At 34.3% G+C, this 21809-nt stretch overlaps 3 protein-coding genes across 3 annotated transcripts in view; 2 read left to right on the top strand and 1 right to left on the bottom strand.

The window, feature by feature from the left end:
* gmfb (glia maturation factor, beta) overlaps positions 1-21809 on the bottom strand; it is a 373066-nt gene that overhangs the window by 328439 nt on the left and 22818 nt on the right. The window lies entirely within an intron of this gene.
* On the top strand, positions 797-11157 carry lgmn (legumain). The gene is made up of 14 exons (XM_051126940.1): positions 797-878; positions 1635-1790; positions 1920-2017; positions 3635-3716; positions 3802-3884; positions 4157-4232; positions 6154-6216; positions 6333-6399; positions 6490-6608; positions 6772-6861; positions 7966-8175; positions 9497-9667; positions 9767-9834; positions 10052-11157. Exons 2-14 carry the CDS (start codon positions 1644-1646, stop codon positions 10092-10094), a joined length of 1317 nt encoding a protein of 438 aa, XP_050982897.1. The 5' UTR covers positions 797-878; positions 1635-1643; the 3' UTR covers positions 10095-11157.
* si:dkey-157l19.2 (uncharacterized protein KIAA1522) overlaps positions 15616-21809 on the top strand; it is a 29096-nt gene continuing 22902 nt past the window's right edge. Inside the window, exon 1 of the mRNA XM_051126921.1 lies at positions 15616-15858. The gene's annotated coding sequence lies outside the window, so the exon portion shown is untranslated. The remainder of the gene's footprint in view (positions 15859-21809) is intronic.

Raw genomic sequence — 21809 nt, 5'->3', positions numbered from 1 at the left:
TTTAATACTGGTGTAATTATTTCCCAGATAAAACGCACATTTGGTAGGCCCATCAAAGGTTTCACGGTGATCTTAGTTCCAGGACAGAGAGGTTTTTGTCATCTAAATCTAGCATTATGAGGTGTACATCATGTGTAATTCATAATTTCTCAGTATGCTTGCTTAAAGATCGAGAATCGCTATCATTACTTAAGAAGATGCAGATGGGAATTTACCAATGAGAAATAGTGCAAGCGCGTGTGTATCAGGTTTATTTTCTATTAGCATTGCATATAAAATCGCGTTATATCATAATATGCTGACATGTTTTGATTACTTCCATGACACCTGTAAAATCAGCACAACCGGTGAGATCAACCCAGCTATAAAAAATATGCGTGGGTGTAGTGAAATAGCAGTCATATGACAAACATATGACGTGATCATGTGCTCGAATATTTTTTTTTCCCCAGATAATAAAAAGTAGGGCAGATATCTACTGAGGCTTGCCAGTTAAATGATTAGGAAAGTTTTTCTAACCAATCATTAAATCCCCTAAAAGATCTGAGGCCTTTCCCCTAAACTTTCATTACGATTAGACTTTCTTTGTGTAGCGGCAGACCACTTCAAATGCATTACTATACTCTCAAAAAGCTTCCTCTCTTCTTGTTTTGTTTTCAGTCAACTCGTTGCACATGACCATGTAGTCAGGCGGTCAGTTGAGGCTCCGCCCAGAGGTCAAGGATGATTGGATGCTGCACGCCGCGTTGATCTGATTGGATAGCGAATGTAATCCGTTTGTTCTGATTGGCTCGTACGCATGCGCCCTCGTAGCACTGTTTGTAATAAAGCGTCGCGTCTCTCCTGTACAGTCAGCTCGGGCAGCGCGTGTAGAACGGGTAAGAGCATAAAACTACATTTTTTTTTTGTTTTATAATAGCTGTATTCATTTTATTTGGTCATGGTTTGTGTAATTATTCAACTTCAGGGTAAATACCACCGTAAGCTAACAGGAGTACAGTTTAAAACCTCTATGGCCTATGTTATTGTAGTATCTGATGTCCTTGTCCTGATGTTTACAGGATGATTGCGAGACCACTTACAAAAATATACGTTAGTAAACGGTCATTTATCACCAGAAGTAAATGTACTTGCTAGCATTATCATCTAAAACGAGACATTTGACAAAATTAGATCTTATTGTGTTTACAGTAGACTTATAGTAGTAACAATAACTATTCATTAACTACAGTTAATTTTTGTAAATATAAAATGTTCACAGTAATGGGAAGCTTTTGCTAAATTAACTCAGACGAATGGCTTCTGTAATTTCACACTTCATTTTTATCTCTGCCTTACTGTAAATAGACTTATATAGGACATGTGTTGACACATGATAGTCAGCACTGCTTTATTTGCATAACTATAAAGGCTTAGTGAAAAAGAAAGTGTAATGGGTATTTACAATATACCCGTATTATAATATTATAAATCATGTACATTATATTATTAGCAAAACGAAAGTCATCGATTTAAGTACCTTTCATGGTATGACAAATGCAAATGCCTTTTAAAGGAAGTTCACAATTTTTTTTTCCTTTTAATAGCATGCATTGTATTTTCCTCTGAATATTTTGCATCTCTGTTCCTGGTAGATTGCGGAGATGAGCCCACAGACAGTAGCAGTTTTGGGTCTTGCCCTGAGCCTGGGGCTGGTGGTGAGTGGTTTCCCTGCCGAGCAGCCGGAAAATGGGAAGCACTGGGTCGTCATCGTGGCCGGATCGAATGGCTGGTACAATTACAGACACCAGGTGAGAGTGGACCTGATCTGACCTGAGGTGGAAGAAGTACATGAGTTTTTCCAAACTGGTCAGTTAGTCAGTTGTCATATCTGAAGTCTGTTTAGATATTTATTCTGTTTTGTTTGTGTGTGTGTACAGGCCGATGTGTGCCATGCGTACCAGATTGTCCATAAGAACGGGATTCCCGATGAGCAGATTGTGGTGATGATGTATGACGATCTTGCTCAGAGCCCTAAGTGAGTATTATGTGTTATTTAAACAAATTTGTTTTAGTGTAGTGTAGTGGTTCTCAACTTTTTTGATTCCAAGGCTCTCCAGTTACAAAAAACAATATTCAAAGCTTATGTACCTACTCCTGTTTTAATCAATTTTTTTAAATGTCAGTTTAATCTTGTGTATATTCTTTTAGCATGATTTGGACTAGTGAACCAAGAGATATTAAATCAAGCCTAGTAAGAAGTGATTTATGACCTGGAGTTACTTTGCTCAAATGCACAAAAGTTATAGAAGAACAAGCACTTTACCCTCATTCCCTCAGAATTTCTCACCAACACCAATATGAGCACTTCCCCTAAATCGTTTTGGTAAAGTGGTGATTTGGGAAAAAGCAGACATAAAATGTTATTTAGCTTCACCGCATGCACTAACGGACACACACGTACACAGAAACAAAACTTTGAGTCAGCTGGTTTGCAGAAGTCACAAGTATCTAATTTAACCACCAGAAGACTTCTGTGTGCCAACAGGAAAAATGCATGAATTGTAACCTGTCAGGTTTTTTTTTGTCGTGGTCGTGATAGTGGTAGGCATTTAAGATGTTCGTGTCAAGATTGTATATTGAGTGTGTGCTTCTTTTTAGAGTTAATCTCACAAATCGCATTGCATTCCACTTTAAAATATAAGTATGTTTTATTTATAAATTTTTTAAAGAAGTCTCTTCTGCTAACCAATGCATTTATTTGATCCAAAATACAACAGAAATTATAGAAAATAATACTAGCAAGGATGCATTAAATTGATCAAAAGTGATGATATAGACATTTATAATGTTGCAAAAGATTTCTATTTCAGATAAATGCTGTTTGTCTGAACTCTGTATTTATCAAAGAAACCTGAAAAAAATTCTACTCATCTGCTTTCAACATAATAATAATAATAATAAATGTTTTTTGGGCAGCAAATCATAATATTAGAATAATTTCTCAAGGATTGTGTGACTGGAGTAATGATGATAAAAATTCGGCTTTGAAATCACAGGAATAAATTACATTTTAAAATATATTCAAAAAGAAAGCAGTTATTTTAAATAGTAAAAATATTTCATAATTTTACTGTTTTTTTTGCTGTACTTTGGATCAAATGAATGCAGGCTTGGTGAGCAGAAGAAACGTCAAAAATGACAAATCTTAATGTTCAAAAGCTCTTGACTGGTAGTGTATATAATAGTATAATAATAATATAATTTTAATTTATCTACAATCTAAAATGTCTATATTTGGAGTGTTTGGCATTCAGAATCATGAGGGGGAAAAAGAGGTCATTTTAATCTTTATATTTTTATTGGAAGCTGCACAGCTGTGACATTTATTGCTTTAGTGGCTTTTTTATGAATTCATATATAGGTCAGGTGTTCCCGCTGAATTAGACAATGAAAGAAAGTGATGTCTTATCTGATAGTTGACTTAGTCACATGCTTTGGGGGTTAAATTTTAACCTATGTTTGATAAGCTGAAAATAAAGCAGGCTTTTTATAATTGTTATGCTTTTAAGAATCATTTTGCCAGTTTTGCCTCTTAAAAACCATAAACCTTTTCAGTACAGAGGTTCATATGACTGTGTTTTTGTGTGTCCAGTAACCCTACTCCAGGAGTGATCATAAACAGGCCCAATGGATCGGATGTTTACAAAGGAGTGCTGAAGGACTACATCGGCGACGTGAGTCAATACATGCACCTCTGAATCTGAGATTTGAAATGGTAAAGCTATTTGTTCGTTAACATTGTGTGTGTTTGTTATATAGGACGTGACTCCTCAGAACTTCCTGGCGGTGTTGAAAGGTGATGCTGCCAGTGTAAAGGGAGGCTCTGGAAAAGTTCTGAAAAGGCAAGTTACCATAACTGTGGCAAAGGAGGGGGTTAGAAGTCATTAGCGTGTTTTTGTTATTTTTGCAGGGGGGGTATTAAAATGTAAATTATCTTTTGGAGGATTTTAGCATCTTACTAAATTTACTATCTTCAGTTCCTGTGAAATCTCAGTGTCTTTTGTTTCTGTTTGTACATGTTGAGTCAGATGTGGAAAAACAGGTCTTGTGATATACTTTCCTTTCTCAGTGCATTTTTTTTTATTTTTTTTTTTATTGTTCTGTCTCCTGGCAGTGGTCCAAATGATCATGTGTTTGTGTATTTCACCGATCATGGAGCTCCAGGTCTGCTGGCCTTCCCTAATGATGATGTAAGCACTTTCTGCATCCTGTGGTCATTTATCTGAGTCAGATCCTTTCACATCCTTTTTATACACACTATGTGCATTTACATGTACTTTCTTAAGCCGATTATGCTTAATAAGCCGAAAATGCACGTGGTCATGTAAACGCGGTAACCCGTTTTCTTTAATTAGACTAAGGTCATAAACAGCGTAGGCATAAACCGTTCGACACCGGTAGTTTTTTGCTTATTGAAGCCCGTGATATGTGACAGGAATGCATTGTTAGTGCAGATTTAAGCACATGTAGACTTTCATGACATAGAAAATGATAAAAGTGTTCTATCTCATGTAGCAAAAGTAAAGTGCTTTAGTCAAAACACTACATTTATAACTGCATGAGAGGATAATATGAGCTGTAAGTTTCACGCTGACATGTTGCAAGCTTTATTTAACATTACATCTGACAAACATAAGGAATACTCAGAGTCAGATACACAAATGATTAAATTTTGACGTCACTAAAGGGAAATAACCTGATTTATTAAAGAAGTCCACTTACGAAACAAAAATTCACATATAATGTACTCACCACCTTGCCATCCAAGATGTTCATGTCTTTCTTTCTTCAGTCGTAAAGAAGTTATGTTTTTTGAGGAAAACATTTCTGCATTTTTCTCCATATAATGGACTGATATGGTGCCCCGAGTTTGAACTTCCAAAATGCAGTTTAAATGCAGCTTCAAACGATCTCAAATGCAGTTGTAAATTATCCCAGCCAAGGAAGAAGGTTCTTACCTAGCGAAACAATTGGTTGTTTTCATTAAAAAAAATTACATTTTTATACTTTTTAATCTCAAACGCTCCTCTTGCCTTTCTCTCCCTGACCTCTGTGTATTCTGGCTCAAGGCAGTTAGGGTATATCGAAAAACTCAGGTTGTATTTTCTCCCTCAACTTTAAAAATCATTTCAAAATCATCCTACATCACTGTAGAAGTACCGACACAGTTTTTGCAAAGTGAACATGCAAAGAAGACCTACCCTAACTGTCATGAACCGGAACAAAAACAGTCCAGGCAGAGTAAGACGAGCTTTTGGCCTTAAAGTATATAAATTGTTTTATTTATTTATTTATTTATTTATTTATTTTTAAATAACCAATCCTTTCGCTAGATAAGACCCTTCTTTCTCAGCTGGGATCGGTTACAACCGCATTTGGGGTCGTTTAAACTGCATTTTGGAAGATCAAACTCACCATATCAGTCCATTATATGGAGAAAAATGCTGAAATGTTTCCCTCAAAAAACATAATTTCTTTACGACTGAAGAAAGAAAGATATAAACATCTTGGACGACAATGGGGGTGAGTAAATTATTTGTCAATTGTTGTTCTAGGAGTGAAGTCCTCCTTTAATAAAGTCACGTAAACGCAGCTTACTTGCGTTGTCAGGTTACTGATGTGCATGTAAATGGGGAAACCTGGTTATTTTAATAATCTGATATTTGTGAGTTATCATCTTACGTGTGCATGTAAACGTTCTCAATGATTCTATTTGATATATTTTTCAAATTTTATTACAAATTATATAATTAACATAAATAGTATATATATAAATAAGTAAATAGTTTATTTGGAAAAAAAAAAAAAAAAATCCAATGATCTCCCCCACTAAAGATAGTCCAGCAGAAGGTCAGCTGACATAGAAAGATCTCATATAATGAGTAACACATTTAACTTTTAGCTTTGAGTTGCAGTAACAACTTGCTGTACCAGCAACTGTTCCAGTAATTGTGCGTGATCATCGGGTGGGGGAGTTATTGCTTCACTTCCTTGTGCATGACATGTTTATAAATTAATGGGAATGTTGTAAGTGTCACACAGATGGCTTTTATCTTCAGAAAGTCTAGAGAATCTCTAGAGTAAAACATGCTTCTGCTGTTCTGTTTTTAGCTGCTTGTAGATGACCTGATGAAAACCATCAAATACATGCATGAAAACAAGAAATACAAGAAGGTGACTGTTACATTATGTGTTTGCTCATCAATATTAATAAGATACAATCATTTCAGTTTTTTTTTTTTTTTTTTTTTTTTTTTTTTTTTTTAATAAATCCTTTCTCGCACACATAGATGGTGTTTTATGTTGAGGCCTGTGAATCTGGCTCTATGATGAAGCCTCTGCCGGTTGACATTGATGGTGAGTGTTTCTTTGATGTCATCACACACACTGCTGTGTGTAAATAATACCATACATTTAATCAGGGTCTACTCTCGCTTTGTGTCTCAGTCTATGCTACCACCGCTGCCAACCCTGATGAGTCCTCATATGCCTGTTACTACGATGAGGCCAGAGACACCTACCTGGGAGACTTGTACAGCGTCAACTGGATGGAAGACTCTGACGCGGTTAGTACACACATCTAGACTTTGTTTAGATCCAGATTTATAAAAAATAGAAGAGAAGAGCATTTATTCAGCATGAGCTGATCATACAGATGTACAGAAAAAAATCATGCATGCCATATAATGGGAATGTGTTTGAAAAGATGTTATGTGTTTGTTTCTTTAGGAGGATCTGAGCAAAGAGACTTTGGCCAAACAGTTCAAGATCGTAAAGACCAAAACCAACACCAGCCATGTGATGCAGTATGGAAACAAGGTAATACTCTAACAAACACTGTCTAAGATCTGAAAGATATTCAGTAAATATTCAAAAATGAACATGCGCATTACACATTGAAAACACACACAAAATGATTAAATAATCAATTTTCATCTGTCTGGTTCTTAAATTGTTGCAGCTGTGAGCAGCATCCTAAAAATAGTAAAGGGATAGTTAACCCAAAAATGAAAATTCTGTCATTAATTACTCGCCTTCATGTCGTTTCCAAATCTGTAAGACCTTAGTTCAGAACACAAATTAAGATATTTGGATAAATTCCCATAGCTTTCTGACCCTGCATAGACCCTAGGGCTGTCAAACGATTAATCACGATTAATCACATACAAAATAAGTTTTTTACATTTTTATACTTTTTAATCTCAAACGCTCGTCTTGCCTTTCTCTCGTTGAACTCTGTGTATTCTGGCTCAAGGCAGTTAGGGTATGTCAAAAAACTCAGATCGTATTTTCTCACTCAACTTCAAAAATCATTTCAAAATCATCCTACATCGCTGTAGAAGTAGCGACCCAGTCTTTGCAAAGTGAACATGCAAAAAAGATCAAACACCCTTAACAAAAAAGGTAAAACAGCGATATAGGATGATTTCAAAGTTGAGGGAAAACATGAGATGGGAGTTTTTCAACATACCCTGTCATGAAGTTTGAGTTTGTCTAATATATATGTGTGTGTAATTATTATGTATATAATGCAAATACAAACACATTCATGTATATATTTAAGAAATATTTACATGTATTTATTATAATTTTCATAGAATTTATATTATATAAAAATGAAAATATTTTGTACATAACATATTTCTCTTAAATATATACATTAATTTGTGTGTATTTATATATACATAATAATTACACACAGTACAGACAAATATATTAGGCAAACTCAAACTTTTATTTTGTATGAGATTTAATCGTTTGACAGCATGTTTTTCTTATTCTTGGCTAGTTTGGAAAGTTTCCGTTTATAGTCATGTTTACTCTATTGACAAGGAAGTGTTTGACAAAAGCATAAATGCTGTTCTGTGTACTGTCTGCGTGTCTGTACTTGCCAAATGTAACTTGTGTTGTGTTTTGTTTTAGACGCTGTCCCACATGAAGGTGATTGCGTTCCAGGGTAATTCAAAAGGTCTTGATAAGGCACCCGAGCCTGTGTCCTATCCTACGATTACTGAACATGATCTCATGAGCAGCCCTGATGTGCCTCTGGCAATCATGAAGAGAAAACTCCAGAGGTCCAATGACGTTAATGAAGTTGTTGGTTACATGAAAGAAATCCATGAACATCTGCAGGTTTGAAACACTGCTTTTTATCAATTTAAACAGATTATTATTTATTTATTTTATCATTTATGAGTTTTAATAGTTAATTAACATTGTCGTTCAATAATGTGGGTGTCCGTAAGGTGTTTTTTATATGATGTTTTTTACGTTTTTGTTTTGTTTTGTTTTTTTATAACATTTATAATGTCACAAAAGATTTGTATTTAAAATAAGTGATGATCTTTCGAACTTTCTATTAATCAAGGAATCATGGGAAAAAAATATCTTTTTTATTTATTTATTTATTTTTTTTAACAAAAAATATTAGTTAGCACAACTGTTTTCAACATTGATAATCATAGGAAATGTTTCTTGAGCACCAGATCAGCATATTAGAATGATTTCTGAAGGATCATGTGACACTGAAGACTGAAGTAATGCTGCTGAAAATGTAGCTTTGATCGCAGGAATAAATATTTAAAGAACCAAAAAGCTGGTTTTACTGTATTTTTAATCAAATAAACACAGCCTTGGTAAAAATAATATGCTTCTTTCAAAAACTTAAGTATTACTCACCCCAGACTTTTAAATGCTAGTGTATGCTACATGTCAAAAGTCAAAAGTTTTTTATTTATTTATTTATTTATTTTTAAAATTAAGTCTTACAAGTCTCACCAAGCCTGCATTTATTTGATGCAAAAACAGTAACATTTTAAAATATTTTTTCTATTTCAATTCCTGTGATCAAAGCTTAATTTTTATAATAAAACTGGGATAAATAATAGTTTTTTTAATTATAGAAACTAATACTTTTATTGAGGAAGGATACTTCAAATTGATCAAAAGTTATGGAAAAAGATATTTATAATGTTACAAAAGATTCTATTTCAGATAAAGTTCGAATTATTTCTATTCCTCAAAGAAACCTGAAAAAATTCTACTCCACTGTTTTCAACGTAATAATAAATATTTTTTGAGCAGCAAATCAGAATATTAGAATGATTTCTGAAGGATCATGTGACTGGAGTAATTATGCTAAAAATTCAGCTTTAGAATCACAGGAATAAATTACATTTAAAAATGCATTCAAATAGCAAACAGTTATTTTAAATGGTAAAAAGTTTTCAAAATTTTACTGTTTTTGCTGTACTTTGGATCAAATAAATGCAGGCTTGGTGAGCAGAAGAGAATAAAAAACATTATAAATCTTGCTGTTCAAAATCTTTTGACCGGTAGTGTATACTGCAAGTGATGTGACAGATTTCAGTCAGTGACAGATTATATTAAAATTGATTTTATGTTTGTTTGTTTGTTTGTTTGTTTGTTTGTTTGTTTGTTTTTGTTTGTGTAGGTGCGGGAACTGCTTGGCAACACAATGCGTAAGATCGTGGAGCATGTGGTGCAGGACAAAGAGGAAGCGCAAGATTATCTGAATGGACGTGAAGAGCTCACAGAGTATGAATGCTACAAAACTACCATCAATCACTACAAGAAACACTGCTTCAACTGGCACCAGCAGGAGGTACGAACAGTCCGCCTAAACAGGCTTCCTTGTCTTCTTTCATCAGCATGATTAGTAGTGCTGTACTGTGTATGTGACATCTTTTCTCTTTTGTTGCAGTATGAATATGCTCTGAGACACCTGTATGCTTTAGTAAACCTGTGTCAGGGAGGATACCATGCCCAGAGGTAAAGAGTTTTTTTGTTTTTTTGTTTTTTTGTTTTGGTCACACCACCTATGCCTTTTCTCTAGATGTCTGAACTTTGTAAACAATGAATTGTAAAAGCTGTAAAGTGTGATTCCATAATAAATAGTGCCCCCTGTCTTCAATAGTGAGTTATGTTGCAGAATGTGGAAAGCTCATTTTATCTGTTACTTAAGTCTCATATCTGTTCATTCTTACAGAATCACTGCAGCCATGGACGACGTGTGTTACTTCAGAGAATAGAAACATGAACTTGTGAACCACTGAGGATTTTAGGTGGACTACACTTTGCACAAAATAATCAGACTGTGGGGAAAATCTGTCTTCAAACACAACTTTTGATCTGTTTGACAACATTTCTTTTAATGAGGATTTGCACTTTGAAATTTTAATGTGATGTTTTACTGATGTTTTTTGTTTTAAAGGAAGAAATGTGCTTTAAGATGCCGCCCAGTGACCCCTGACAGACACTTTGGGCTGTTAACTTTTTATATTTTATGTGTCTGTGTATTGAGTTTTATTTTATTTTATTTTATTTTTTTTTTTTTTTTTTTTCCTTCAGATGCATCCTCAGTGAAACGAACAGATTTTTTTTTTGACAGTACATCTTTAGAATGACACAATGGAAGTTTTTGCACTTCAGTTAGTGTCACCATAATTTAAAACTCTTTTTAAGAGTTTGGAAACCAAAGTTTTTAAATTTCCAATCAGCGAATAAAGTCCAATCTTACTGGATGCAGAATAGACGCATTGAAACAATGTAAAACGAACACTAATTAGATACATTTAGCTACATGCTTCACTAAGATTTTCTTTTCTTTTCCTTTCTGTCTGCTTGTTGACTGAGCCATGACAATACCCAATTTCTCTCCAGTAGTAAAATCAAGGGAGGTCCTCTTTGGTTACTGACTAAATGTATACCTACCAAACTAAAGTGCAAACTAACCTAACTATCTGAAGCCTGTGGTCATACTTAACAAGAAGTGTCTTAAATAACTGAGATCGCTGCTCGAAAACAGTTGCAGGTTGAGCAGTTAATGAGCAGGTGTATTTAGTGTAATAGTTGATGTGTCAGGCTGTGCTATTATGTCAGGTGCCCTCCGTTTAGAGTAATTTGAGGCCTGAAACCACTGAACTAAAGGGAGGTGTAATGTTTGAGGAGTGTTTGCTGGAGTTTGAGCTCTGTAGAACAAGTGAATTTGCACTGACAACATGAGTTAAAACACTCTGTGAAAACAATACACTGAGCTACAGTCAATGATAAGTGAAAGATTGATTATAAAAGCAATAAAAAATCCTGAATTGAGTGAATTTGTTCAATGTGTTTTTTCCATTTTGTTTCAGTCCAAGTTATAGCTTAATTCTGTTGAAACTAAGAAGATGTTACTAGATTGACATTTTGATTGCATTGATTCTTATACCATATAGCTTATTTGTGTTGCTGTGACCCTGCACCACAAAACCAGTCATAAGAAGTATATTTGTAGCAATTGCCAAAAAAAAAAAAAAAAAAAAACATTGTATGATTTAAAATTATTGAATATTTAATTTTTTTTCCTTTTATGCCAAAAATAATTTGGATCTTAACAAAAATCATGTTCCTAAGAACTGCTAAGAACTTTATTTGGACAACTTTAAAGGCAATTTTTTTTTTCTCCAATATTTTGATTTTTTTTTTTTTGTCATCATATCATGTCATATATCATATCCTAACAAACCATACATTAATGGAAAGCTTAGTTATGACCCTTATGATTGGTTTTGTGGTCAAGGTCACATGTAAGATTAATTAAAAAATTATTATTATTATTATTACATAAATTTGTATATAGCATAAAAACTAAACTCATTAGTACCATTTGCAAATAAATATATATAATTCATAAAATGTTTTATATTTATTTTAATTTTTTCTATTTAAAATAATCTTTTTAAATAACAATAAAAATATTTGAAATAAATAATACTTAAAGTAAATGAAACATTTTATGTTTAATATAGGCTATATGCATTTATTTGCAAATGTTCCTTACAACTAGTGAGCTGTATGATATTAAAAAAATAATAATAAAAATAAAAAAAAAATAAAATAAAAATAAGCATCACTGATTGTGGGAAACATTTGCAATAAGTCATATTTTTGGGCCTTTTTCAGCTTTATTTGACAGGTCAGATTGAGAGCAGACAGGAAAGCGCTGGATGAAGAGAGGGGAGCAGGAACTGCAAAAGACCTCAAGACAGGAATCGAAAACTTTTGATCGAGTATTTTAAAATAATTTTATTTTAAATAAATGAATATTTCATTTAAATGTTTATTTATTTATTTATTATTTTACAAAAAGTTTACTACTAAACTCTACTGGTTTTTTTTTTAGGGCTGATTTTGCAATATCAGGGAAAGTTTCTGCAGCCGTTTTGTCCAATTCAACTCAAATGCCTTTCTCTCCTGTTTCTCATTTTCGTCTTTTTGCTGTAGAGCTTTGATCTGTTTAGACTGAAGTCTCATGACAAGTCTCAGTAACATTTACTGGTAAAGTAAATAACATCTCAGCAGTTCTTATGCACGCCCTTTATGTTATCTGAAAACAAACCAACATATTAGACTGAAAGGCCGCAAGTTTTTTACATAACATCTAGTACACTCATTGTGTGATTTTTCTTTGTTCTTCACCTGGTAAATATTACATAAGAATGATATATATGTAATTGTAAAAACATATTTACCTGTAACCTATACACCTTATCTGACAAGAGAGAAAATGTGAAACATAGTTCAGATGAAGGTGTGTTACACAGGTGTGAAGCAGTTCTCAATGGTCTTGAGGTCCATTTTAGCAAATCCTGGACAAACAAGATAAGATGTTCTTGAGGTCTTCTATCAAATCTATGTGATCTACAGATTTTCTTTGTCCGAATCTATATGGGTTTTCAATGATGAGTTTATGTAACAAATAGTAGCAACTAGCAAGTTTTCCACAATGCAACAGAAATATGAGAAATGAAAGTAGCAGCTGGTTCTGCTTTTTCAAAACAAGTAAGGTAAAGACTAGCATAAAGTTGGCTTGACACTGAAGGTTCGATATTTGCAAATTCAGGGACCATCTTTAAAGTTACATAAAACATTGGTATCGACCTTTTTCTTAACGTAAGAGTGGGTGAAGCCATTTGTAAATTTGTAGCTATTTTTAACAGTACAAAACAGTTTTGCTGCTTGGTATTGCAATTTTTTTTGTCTTGCCATATTATATTGTCTTGCCAGGAAGTAGGCTTACTTCTGTGGTAAAGAAAACTTCAATAGCATTTGAGGAGAATGACTTACAGTCACACAAGCAACTTTGAAGTGTCCATGTAGGTGCCAACTAACGTACATATTTTAGATTTTTAGTATTTAATAAAATAAACAATCAAATCACATATAAATATGCTATTTATTTCACTACTGAATGGGCTCAAAGACAAAATATATCAAAATTTAAAGCTCAATAGCATTTGAGGTGAATGACTTACAGTCAACACCTAATTTAACACTTTAATTGTGTGTTTAATTTAACAATTTTGATTGTGTGACTGTAAGTCATTCTCTTCAAATGCTATTGAAGTTCGAAACCAGTCGGCCATATTGGCGGCACTGAATGTAAACTGCCACTGAACCGAAGGAAACTTGCATATTTTGATGATTATTGCTGCTGAAAATTATTAATTAGGTTCATGTTTTGGGCTCTACTAATCGGTCGGACCAGGAAAAACATTTGGAGTACAATTAGACTGCCAAAAGTTATAACAAATCAAGGAGAAGAGTGTAAAAAACTGTCTTTGGAACCAAAAGGTGTTTGTAGTTGGCCAAACTGAATCAGGATTTCCAGGGCAAGAATCTTGACAACATTTATGTTTGTTCTTCTCATTTCCAGTCAGGTGGGTGAAATATTATGCTAATATTATCTAAATTAATACTGCTTGTACATATCTTTACCACCTATTACTTTTAGTTTGTCAAAATATTGTGCCCTTTCCTGACAACTGTACAAAACAGCTTGTCTTGCCATATTATATTGTCTTGCCAGGAAGTAAGCTTACTTCTGTGGTAAAGAAAACTTCAGTAGCATTTGAGGAGAATGACTTAGTCACACAAGCAACTTTGAAGTGTCCATGTAAGTGCCTACTAATGTACATATTTTAGATTTTTAGTATTTAATAAAATAAACTATCAAATCACATATAAATATGCTATTTATTTCACTACTGAATGGGCTCAAAGATAAAATATATCAAAATTTAAAGCTCAATAGCATTTGAGGTGAATGACTTACAGTCAACACCTAATTTAACACTTTAATTGTGTTTAATTTAACAATTTTGATTGTGTGACTGTAAGTCATTCTCTTCAAATGCTATTGAAGTTCGAAACGTGTATAGTGTTTTCACAACACATCATCAGTCGGCCATATTGGCGGCACTGAAAGTAAACTGCCACTGAACCAATGGAAACTTGCATATTTTCCTGATTATTGCTGCTGAAAGTGATCAATTATTGTCATGTTTTGGGCTGTACTAATCGGTTGGACCAGGAAAAACATTTAGAGTACAACAGACTGCCAAAAGTTATAACAAATCAAGGAGAAGAGTGTAAAAAACTGTCTTGGGAACCAAAAGGTGTTTGTGGCCAAAATGAATCAGGATTTCCAGGGCAAGAATCTTGACAACATTCATGTTTGTTCTTCTCATTTCCAGTCAGGTGGGTGAAATATTATGCTAATATTATCTAAATTAATACTGCTTGTACATATCTTTACCACCTATTACTTTTAGTTTGTCAAAATATTGTGCCCTTTCCTGTTTACTAAGTCCTCTATATGATTCAGCAGCTTAAACACATTTTTCCCCATGTTTAGATATCATGAATTAGCAGAACAACATATTCAGTAGTACATTAACCATTAAGCTGTTGTTTACATAGGAGTATCGCCAATATGGCCGCCCATCCGGTTAACTCACCAAATCGTGATGTAAGTACAAACCCTCTATATCAATGTCCTACGTAACTTTAGAGACGGTTCAAAAATTTGCGATTATCTAAGGTCCACCGTCAAGCCAACTTTATGCCAGTGAAGTAATGATTCAAGAATCAAAGAGATAAAATTCAAACCTTACATTCCCCAAAATGTCTCACACAAAGAAGCACGTTTCACAAGCCAGGAAACTTGACTCACAGCAGTTCGCACAAGACCAAAATGTTCTTCATGCTGGGATTGTGTTTATACATGCCATAATCAAGAATGTGATTGTGGTGGGAATGACGACATGTTCTTTGATGTACCACGCTGTGTAATACAATGTCTGATTGACAGATAAAACTAAGATGAAATCCTAGACTAAATCTGTATTTACTTCATACACAGACATTTAAAAACAGGAGATTGGACCTGTGTAAATGTAATAGATATTTACTTATATATTGAATTTATTTTATGTATATTATGTATTTTAATGCTTGCTAGTATTTTAGTTATTTAATTAAAACATATTTCCAATAATTATTTAATGATTTTAATTGAATTAAAATGTTATTTAATTCATAAAACTATGTCCTGGATGATTAAGCATCTTCATAGCAATACATCCTGTAAGTCATTAATGACATATATAACATTCACGCCCTTTAATCAGTGTGTTACGTAACGGGATGTGAGAGCGTGTGCGTTTATTTTGTGGTCGCGGGGTGGCGCCACTGAGCGGACGAGGACCTGACAGCGTGTGGAAACTCCCTTTTAATTCTCACCTGGAGCCTCTTGAGGATTAGGCAGAGAGGAGTCTCTCAAGCCAGATGAGAGCACAGTCTGCAAGGACTGCTCAAGACTGGTTGCTCTCTAAGGTAAAAGAGTTTACTAAGAAAACCGGAATACCGTGGAAATGCCTTACCTGAACTTTCCAGACCAGATTCCCATGGACCGTCCGATGTAAAGGATTTTACAGCGCCGAACAAGGAAACTGAGGGATCCAGAAGTTACAGGTAACAGCCCTGCCCAGTCTGCCAGCATGACATTAAAACTTGTGTAATTAGTATAATACAAAGTGAAAACTAAAGTGTCTAAAACTCTTAGCTAGCAAACTCTTTGCTCTTTGGGTTTAATCATTAAAACGTGTGCTCCCTGATATTTTGGTCTCAATAGGTTTTACTTTCAGTAACGTTAGTGTGTTTTTGTGTCTTGGTCTCTCTTTCAGTTGTTTCCAAGTTTTCATTTACTAACTCATGTTTTTATAATTCTAAACCGTTTTTCTTAGGATCTAGTTTAAAAAAAAGAAAAAAAAAAAAAACAAATTCAGTTCACTCAGACAAGACAATATACTTTCTGAATTAAAATGTTATTGTAATATATGGGAGATGGTAAATAAGAGTTCTTAACTTAAGAGTTCTTTAACTTCTTATTAAAATCTTACGTTACATTAAAATGCTGGTACATTATAATATTCTTAAATATTGCCATAAGTAGTTAGGTATGATATCTAATATATATATATTATAATATATACATTTTTGGTTTCTGTTTTTTTCCAAATCAGTGTCAGTGTGGTGCAACCCTTAGATATGCATAGATACATACATGCATTTCTATGGTGCAACCAGTGTGCAAGGCGCCATTTTGTTGCCATGTGACATAAACAGGAAATTATTCCACAGAGATTACCACGGTAGACCCTCATGGCTGTATGTCAGCAAGGTGTGGTGTATATACATTTTTGTTATATATATAGAATTTTTTTAATGAAAAAAAGGCAAAGATTAGCTAAGGTTAAATTAAGTAATCCTATGAAAACTATGCTCAGGTTGTAAGGTAAAATATATTATCACTTGTAACACTTTTTTGGAATTGTCAAATAACATATTTTATTAAAAATGCAATTATAACAGGAATATAACATGAAACAAACATAAATACAAACATTCAGCTCCTGCATATACGTGACACATTTTTGCTTCTCATCTTAAAATCCAAAGTACAGTAAAAACAGTAAAAAGTTTTTAAAATATTTTTACTATTTAAAATAACTGTTTTCTATTTGAATATCTTTTAAAATGTAATTTATTCCTGTGATTTCAAACTGATTTTTTTAGCATCATTACTCCAGTCACATCATCCTTTAGAAATCATTCTAATATTCTGATTTGCTGCTCAAAAACATTTATTATTATTATTCTTATGTTGAAAACATCTGAGTAGAATTTTTTTTTCAGTTTTCTTTAAAGAATAGAAAGTTCAGAAGAACAGCATTTATCTGAAACCGAAATTTTTAAAGACTGGAGTAATGATGCTGAAAATTTAGCTTTGATCACAGGAATAAATTACATTTTAAAATATATTCAAATATAAAGCAGCTATTTTGAATAGTAAAAATATTTCAAGATTTTACTGTTTTTGCTGTACTTTGGAACTCCTTCAAAAAACATTAAAAATCATGGTTGTGTGTGTGTAAAAATTGATTTTTACATTCTTGTATCATCTTAGACATTCTTATCTGTCATTCACCCACAGAATTTCTATAAATCATTAAATTCTAGGGAAAAAGTTATGTAGCAGTGTGTGTGTGTTTCCTTTACACATATGTATCTCAAAGAGCAGGTTTGTACATTAACCTGAAACAGATAGGAGACCTGCAGGGGTTTGGAGGAGGTGGAGTGAGCCAGAGGGACTCCTGCTCTAATGCTCTCAACTAGTATGCTGTTGATCATGGGTGACTTGAGGGAGAGTGAGAGAGAAAGAAAGGTGATTGTAGGCATTGTTGATTTTTGGGTGTGTCGCTGTACCCGTCAGTCTGCCATGCTGGGGCTTGTTTCAGTAGAGATTCCAGATCAGTTGCGCAAGTGTGTGCAGAACCAGGAGGTGTGTGTGTGTGTGTGTGTGTTTTCCACTAAGCAACTGTAGGAAATAAAGTTACTGACTGACTTAATAGAGCGTCCCTTTAGTTTTATTCATGGCTGATTTGGTTGTGCATAATCTGAATCTATCACTCACACTGTTTTGATGTGTATCAGATGCACAACAGCCACGTGGTAAGGTCAGAGCTAGTTGTCATGATGATGAGGAGTTTATGAAATGTTTGAGGATGGCTGCCAATGCTACTTTAACCTAAACGTCACTGTGACAAGAATATTTATGTTTGCTTGGCAGGCCCATTAAAGACCTCAAGATATCAAAAGTCTTGTGGTTTTTACTCCAGGTTGGCTTAGGATCCAAGTATGTGTGCCATTTTTTTATGTTCTAACCTTGTAATTTTGAATCAAAATGTCATAACTTGACGATCTTTTGAAAACGACAGCATGCTCTGGTGGCATATGCAGGACTTCTCCAATCATTTAGTCTGCCGTAACCCCGCCCACATGTCAAAAGCCAATCAACAATCAGTACATGTCCTGAGAATTCGCACAGGTCTAATAAAAGTCAGTGCTTCATCAGAAACCCTGTCTGTCTTGTTTTGAAGGCTTGTGGTTGAATTCAGCAAAACAGTTGAAATCACTTACTGCACCTTTAATTCAAAACAGAGAGAGAGAGCAGTCTCTTCGAGGCAGTGTTGATGATCATTTTCCCACGCTAGCAAATGTTGCTTTATTCAGGGAAAATTAAAACTGGTTTTCTTTGGCAGCTGATGTGAGGTGAAGTGGCTGACAATTGTCTGGTTTTGCTCGGGGACATCATGGGTTGTTAAGTAACCCTCAGTGAACCTTTAGCTGGCACAACAGATCCTGAGCCAGTGTGCTGCTACCCGCAGCTGATTGATCATTGTGATAGCCTCATCAACAGCTGTGAGATTTTATCACATTGATGTGTGTGTTTGTGGTAGATTATATTAGTACAGATCATGAGTAGTTCCAATGTAAAACTCTTGATGAAACAGGCTCATCTGACACTTAATCATTATATAATCAGCCCTGATACCTGCAGGACTAATTGAGCGTGAGGCACTCCTAATCAGTGTATGTGGATAGTTTAGTAAAACATAATGAAACTGAAATTGTTTTGGATTTTATCAGCATGGCACAGTTTTTGAGTGATGATTTGTTTGAAGACAAGTTGATTTTGGATTGTTAGAGGATGATACAATAAGTCAGTTCTTGATTTCCTTTTTTTTTTGAGAAACAAGTGCACTTTCATAATGTACTTAAGGTGCTCTATTTTCACATTAATTTTGTGCTATGTATACTAAAAATTAGTATTTACGATAATCTTAAGAACATCTAAGTGTACTCAAATGTGCTATTGGGATGCCATGAATAAGAACTAAAAATTTTTTAACATGCTATCTCTGCTATCTCATGTTAAAAATGTATTTAGTTACCACTTGTAGTACACTTGAACCCACTAGTGTATGAAAGATGGGTTTAAGTGTACTGCAACTAAATTCATTTTTGTAAGTAAATACAGTTCTTGATTTTGTTCTTGTTCTTGAAGATGATGTTCTACAACCCCAATTACAGAAAAGTTGGAATGTTTTGTGAAATGCCATAAAATCAGGAATATGTTATCTGTTCATTCTCTTTAACCTTTATTTAATTGACGAAAGTACAAAGAAAAATTTTTCAATGTTTTCAGTGGCCAACTTTGAATTTTATTTTGTAAATATAACCAAATAACCACCACACTGTTGTAGCACATGCAGAATGAGACTTGGCACTAACTTGGTCTTGATCTAATAGCTAAGGACTTCCTATGAAAGGCGTTATCTCGATGGCATGTGTTTGTACAATTCCAATACATGTCTCCCTTTCAATGGTACCTTCGTACATATTCCAGTCACCAGTGCCGTTTGTTGTGTTGCACCCTCATACCATGAGATTGCTTTTGCATCTGTCGCTGATGACAGTCTGGATGTTAGCTTTGGTCTTTGATACTAAGAACTCAGCGTCCAGATTTCTAACAGAAACAAGCTGAAACATGGACACATCTGGCCACAGCTCACATTTCCATCATCTTTTTGACTATCTGAGATGAGCTCTGGCCCAGGGAAGCCCATGGCATCACTGCACAGAACTGATGTATAGCTTTCTGCTAGAGTAACAGAAATTCAAGTTGCCTTTATTGATGCAGCTGCAGAATGTGTTTAGTGACAGCAGTTTTCCAAAGTACTCCTGAGCCCACGTGGTTATATTTAACACCACAGCATGACAGTTTCTTATGCAGTGCCACCTGAGAGATCAAAGGTCATGCACATTTACCTGAGGTGTCTTGCCTAGCCCTACACAGATAGACATTTCACTGGATTCCCTGAATCTATTCACAATATTATGTGTGGTAGTTGGTGAAAGAAATTCTTTGTGATTTTTTTTCTATTAGGAAATGTGATTTTTTTTTTTTTTTTTTTTTTTTTTTTTTTAATTAAATAAAAGTTAGAGAGAATAAACCGATAACATGTTCTTGATTTTATGGCATTTTACAAAATGTCCCAACTTTTCTGGTATTGGGGTTGTAGATTGTTTGGAGATGATACAGTGAGACAGTTCTTGTTTTATGAAGATGATACAGTGAGAAAGTTCTAGATTGTTTGAAGATGATGCATTGTGAAAGTTCTATATTGTTTGTTTGAAGATGATACAGTGATATGGTTCTTGATTTTATAAAGATGATACAGTGAAACAGTTCTTGGATTTACGATGACACAGTGAGACAGTTATTGAATTTATTTAGATGATATAGTGAGATGTTTTCGTGATGCTTTAAAGATGATGCAGTGAGACGGTTCTTGGATTTTATGAAGATGACCCAGTGAGAAAGTTGTAGATTGTTTGAAGATGATACAGTGAGATGGTTCTAGATTGTTTGTTTTAAGAAGATACAGTGAGACGGTTCTTGATTTTATGAAGATGATACAGTGAGACAGTTCTAGATTGTTTGAAGATGAGAGTTAGACAGTTCTTGAGACAGTGAGACAGTTCTTGTTTTATGAAGATGATATAGTGAGAGACTTTCTTGATTCTATGAAGATGACCCAGTGAGACAGTTGTAGATTGTTTGTTTGAAGATGATACAGTCAGACAGTTCTAAGATCAGTCAGTCAGTGAGATCTAAAACTTGTGATGAAACTGGCTGATTTAACATTATCATTATGTAATCAGACCTGTAACCTGCGGGATTAATTAAGCATGAGACACTCCTAATTAGTGTGTGTGTGTGGATAGTTTAAAAAACATAGTGAAGAATCCAAAAGTTGTTTTATATTTGGAGTTTTAGATTTGTTTGAAGATGTTGCAATAAGACACTATAACGAAGATACAGTGAGACAGTTCCGACCTTCGTTGAAATGCTATAGTAAAATGGCTCTGGATTTTATAAAAATGATACAGTAAGACAGTTGTGGATTTTATTAAGATGATACAGAGAGACAGTTATGGATTGTTTAAAGATAATACAGTGAGATGGTTCCAGACAGTTTGTGTTGAGACTAAAACAGCTCCATTAAAACCCAAACATCAGCATTCTAATGGAAGAAGGGCTGAGGAAAAACAGGATGAGAGAAAGAAGACAATGATGGAAGGAGAGGTGGAGCTGGAGGAGGAACCCACAGGAATTATACAATTATCAGTCGTTTAGGAATGTTTCTCCTGCTCTCAACAAGCTGCTGCAAAGCCCCAGAACACACACACACACAATGCTAAACAATAGCACAGATCACATCTAAACGTCAGAGTGTGTATTTTTGTACAGATGAAATCAGACTGAAATGTGATACGAATGTCAGCACACACCTCTGAAGTTTGGAAGTGAAATAGTGATTGTATTTCATCGTCATAAGAAATATTCGCTGGATTTATTTCATGTCACACGGATATCTGATATAAAAACATACCTCAGGTGGTCTTCTCAGATTCATGTTTTGTGTCAGTCTGTGTTGTTGTGTGTTATTGTGTTAATGTACTGTAATGGTAGCTGTGAGGAAAGACAGACACTCCCATCGGGATATAATGTGCAG

The sequence above is a fragment of the Labeo rohita genome, chromosome 13 (genome assembly GCF_022985175.1).
Source record: "Labeo rohita strain BAU-BD-2019 chromosome 13, IGBB_LRoh.1.0, whole genome shotgun sequence".
NCBI classification, from domain to species: domain Eukaryota; kingdom Metazoa; phylum Chordata; class Actinopteri; order Cypriniformes; family Cyprinidae; genus Labeo; species Labeo rohita.
This window is presented reverse-complemented; position numbering and strand designations above follow the sequence as displayed.

Coding starts and splice junctions, on each gene's coding strand:
- lgmn (XM_051126940.1), top strand. CDS start 1,644: ATGAGCCCACAGACAGTAGCAGTTTTGGGTCTTGCCCTGAGCCTGGGG. Junction 2,018..3,634: donor GATCTTGCTCAGAGCCCTAA/GTGAGTATTATG, acceptor TTGTGTGTCCAG/TAACCCTACTCCAGGAGTGA. Junction 6,400..6,489: donor TCTGCCGGTTGACATTGATG/GTGAGTGTTTCT, acceptor TTTGTGTCTCAG/TCTATGCTACCACCGCTGCC.